General features: G+C 43.2%; 1 protein-coding gene across 1 annotated transcript in view; it reads right to left on the reverse strand.

Moving 5' to 3' along the window:
* Nucleotides 1-3559, reverse strand: part of LOC103371468 (thyrotropin-releasing hormone-degrading ectoenzyme) — a gene marked incomplete at its 5' end in the record, with an annotated part of 74150 nt that overhangs the window by 9362 nt on the left and 61229 nt on the right. Inside the window, one exon of the mRNA XM_008300801.1 lies at nucleotides 2443-2610. Within this exon, the coding sequence (XP_008299023.1) occupies nucleotides 2443-2610 (168 nt within the window). The remainder of the gene's footprint in view (nucleotides 1-2442; nucleotides 2611-3559) is intronic.

The following is a 3559-nucleotide window of genomic DNA, read 5'->3' on the forward strand; positions in this document are numbered from 1 at the left end:
TTGGTTGAACACATACAGATAAAAATTCTGGTACAAACTATTTATTTTATTTGTGTGAGCCTCTCTGCTGTGGACTTCTTCTGACGTTCTTGCTTTTTAAATATTCGGTGTTAAATGAATTCTACTGGAACAGATTTTTTCTTCTCCTTCAGGTGCGATGAGATGAAACTTTATTTGAAACTCTTTTGCCAGTTAATGCTCAGAAAAATAAAAAAGACACAACGTGAGAATAAATGCAGCAGCTGAGAAGTAAAATGTGTGAAATAAAATAAGACTAGAACAAAAAAAAAGCTCTGACAATGATGAGGTAATGAGTCATATCACACGCTGTGATGAAATCCTGCACCTGAGAGATGAAATATCCGACAATGTCGTGCATAGAAATGAGGCGTCGATACCAGGACCGGTTCTACTGGGACACGTGATACAGGAGACGATATTGATCAGTGATCGGATGAATCCTGATCCTGAGCAGAGAGAACGTCGGTTTGTAGGAAGCTTTATCAGGATGAAGACGTTTTGTTTTTGCTCTGACTTTCTGTCACTCGTCTGGATCGTCGGCGCCGACTTGTTTTCCCGAGTTGTGCGGTTTTGTGAACAGACCGACGCGCAGCAGGAACAATATCAGACGGATCGGGCTCAGAACAAACAGGACGGGAACAGAACGCCGCCTCCAGCAGTCAGACTGTAAAGCTCAGAGCCGAGTCGGTGTGTGTCTGCGTTTCATGTCATCGGGTTTGTGTCGGTTCTATCAGAACATATTCACAGTTGTTCTGGTTCTGTACACGTCTGAAGCATATTTAGTCTGGAACATGCAGTTTTATTCCATTTTGTGTCACAAAATGACCACAAATATAAAAACAAAACGACAGTAAAGACACAAAACCACCACAAAAAGATGTAAAATGACGACAAAGAGCCACAAGATGACTGAAAGGAGACGCAAAATACACAACAAGAGACACAAAAACACCACAAAGAGATGATAAATCACCACAGAGACACACAAAACAAGCACAAAAATACACAAAATGAACACCAGCAACCACAAAACGACAAAAAGACACAAAACAGCCCACAATAGCAATCCACAAAATGACGCAAAATGACCAACATAAGACACTACACAACCGACAAGAGACACCAAACTACCACTGGAACGCAACACAATAAAAAAAAGACACAAAAGACACAAAACAACCACAAAGACACACAAAGCAGCCACTGAAAAATGTAGAAAAGAGACACAAAACAACCACAACAAGAAGCAAAAACAATCATCGAAACACAAAACAACCAGAATGAGCTGAAAAATGACGACAATAAAACACAAAATGACAACAAAGAACCACAAAAGCACAAAAAGACCAGAATTGGATGTAAAACAACCACAAATAGACACAAAGTGACCCCAAAAAGGAAGAGAAAGACCAACAAGAGACACAAAACGACCACAGAGACACAAAACAAACAACAACACAATCCTTCCTCTGCACCGACGTCTAGCTCCACGGTTCTCTTTCTCTGCAGACCTTCGTCACCAGATGATCGGTTTTAATGTTGTGGCTCATCGCACAACTGTGCAGGCGTCTGTCACACACACCCACACACAACTACACACACACACAAACACACACAAACACACATGTACGTGCACACACAGACACACACTCCGTCCCAGCTGGTTACTGGCCTGAATCATCAGCAAAGCAAAGAGGTGAACGTTTCCTTCACACTGTAATGTGTGTGTGTGTNACAATTTATGTTAAATAAATAATCAAAAATGAACAAATGTTTATGATTTAAAGCATTATAATGATAAATTTCTTATTCCTACATTCTTACTTTCATTTGAGATTTTCTTGTTATTTTACTTTCTGCATATTTCTCCTTATTTATCTGGACTTGTGGGGATAAAACAGTATCTCTATTCTTCTCTAACAGACGCTGACTGACGGTTTTTTAAATTCACTCTGAAACCTTCAGAGTTTCATCTGAACTGTCAGATTCAGCGGTTCGTCGTCCTTTAACGTCGCCCCGCGCTCAGTTTTAACGTTTAAACCAGAAAAGTGGAATTTCCAGTTAGAAAATGTCAAACATCTCGGTCCTATCGTCTCTTTTTCTTCTCACAAAGCCTCGCTGACGTCCAGAAGCTTTTTGCTTCTCGCTGCTGCTTTCAGGAGAAACGCTGAAGTTTCTTTGAAGTGAACCTGAAAGCGTCTCGACGACCTTCGATCAGGAGAAACGGATTCAAGCCGAATAGCAACCGAAGCTTTTAGTGCTGCAGGATGAAAACTATTCAGATGTTTTAGTTTGATTGTTTCAGGTTTAAATAAAACATGAAGATGCTCGACGTAAGTTTGACTAAGAAGTTGTGATGTGGTGAACGACCTGCACCTCATCAGAAACCACAGACGCTAAACGCTGCCGCTCGGTTCGTACCTGTTGAGCAGGAAGGTGTTGTCGGAGCAGGTCAGCGCCTCCAGCAGGATCTTCTTCTCTGACACGGCGTTGGACGAGTGGAACTTCATCCAGATGAACTCCCAGACGTCCTCGTCCATCAGGCTCACGCCGGTGCAGTACACGATGTCCCGGATGTTGGGGGGAATCCTGCGGACAGGAAGTGGCATTTTAATAAACCCGACGGCATCCAGAGCCGACCGGAGGAGGTCGTGAAACCAGAAGCTGCGATGAGACACGTCTGGGATCAGGCCCGACTCGCTCCGGCTGCTAAGTGAGGAGCTCTGATCCCATTAGCGCTCCATTAGCAAACATCCCGTCGCCTCCGCTGAGCTCGTAAAAGCAGACTCACCGGGGCTCTGGAGAGCCTCGGCTGCCGAGAGCGTCTGAATTTATGGTGTTTTCGGTGGGAATGAGGTTTATTGCTGCTGTTTCTGATGACGTACGGCTTCACAATAAAACGTCTGAGTGTGAACAACAAGCATCAGGATGTAGCTCTGAGACGTACGGTGGTCAACACAGGTTTACATCCACCTGTCAGGACCTCGTACGTCGTTACCAACGACTCCCAGAGATGGAATTATTAAAACACGTGAATCTTTGTCAGAAGAAACGATCAGAAATGTTGGTTCTTTTTATACATTTTTATAACTGTACAATATCTACCATCCAGCATGGAGGTGGCAGCATCATGGTCTGAACTGGAGCTTTATACAAAGTCAATGGAACAATGAAGAAGGAGGATCACCTCCATGTTGTTCAGGAAAACCTGAAACCATCAGCAGAAGGTTGATCTTGGACACAGTTGGATGTTCCAACCAGACAATGAGTCCAAACACACATCAAAGTGGTGAAGAAATGGTTCCATCAGGCTGGAATCACTCAAACGTCTTTGTCACAAAAAAACATCTTTCATAGATTCATTAAAGGTCTTCTGGAAACATCACAAAACCCGTTGTGTCATAAATCTACAAACATAAACGTTAATATCTGGTTCAACGTCCATGTTCTCCTCAGTCCTGGTTCTTCTGGTTCCGTCCACCAGCTTCTGGTCCATCTCTGACTCCTCTGGACAGAACCGCTGCAGTTCAACTAAACT

The sequence above is a fragment of the Stegastes partitus genome, unplaced genomic scaffold, assembly GCF_000690725.1.
Source record: "Stegastes partitus isolate 25-593 unplaced genomic scaffold, Stegastes_partitus-1.0.2 Scaffold1592, whole genome shotgun sequence".
In the NCBI taxonomy this organism is placed as follows: Eukaryota; Metazoa; Chordata; class Actinopteri; family Pomacentridae; genus Stegastes; species Stegastes partitus.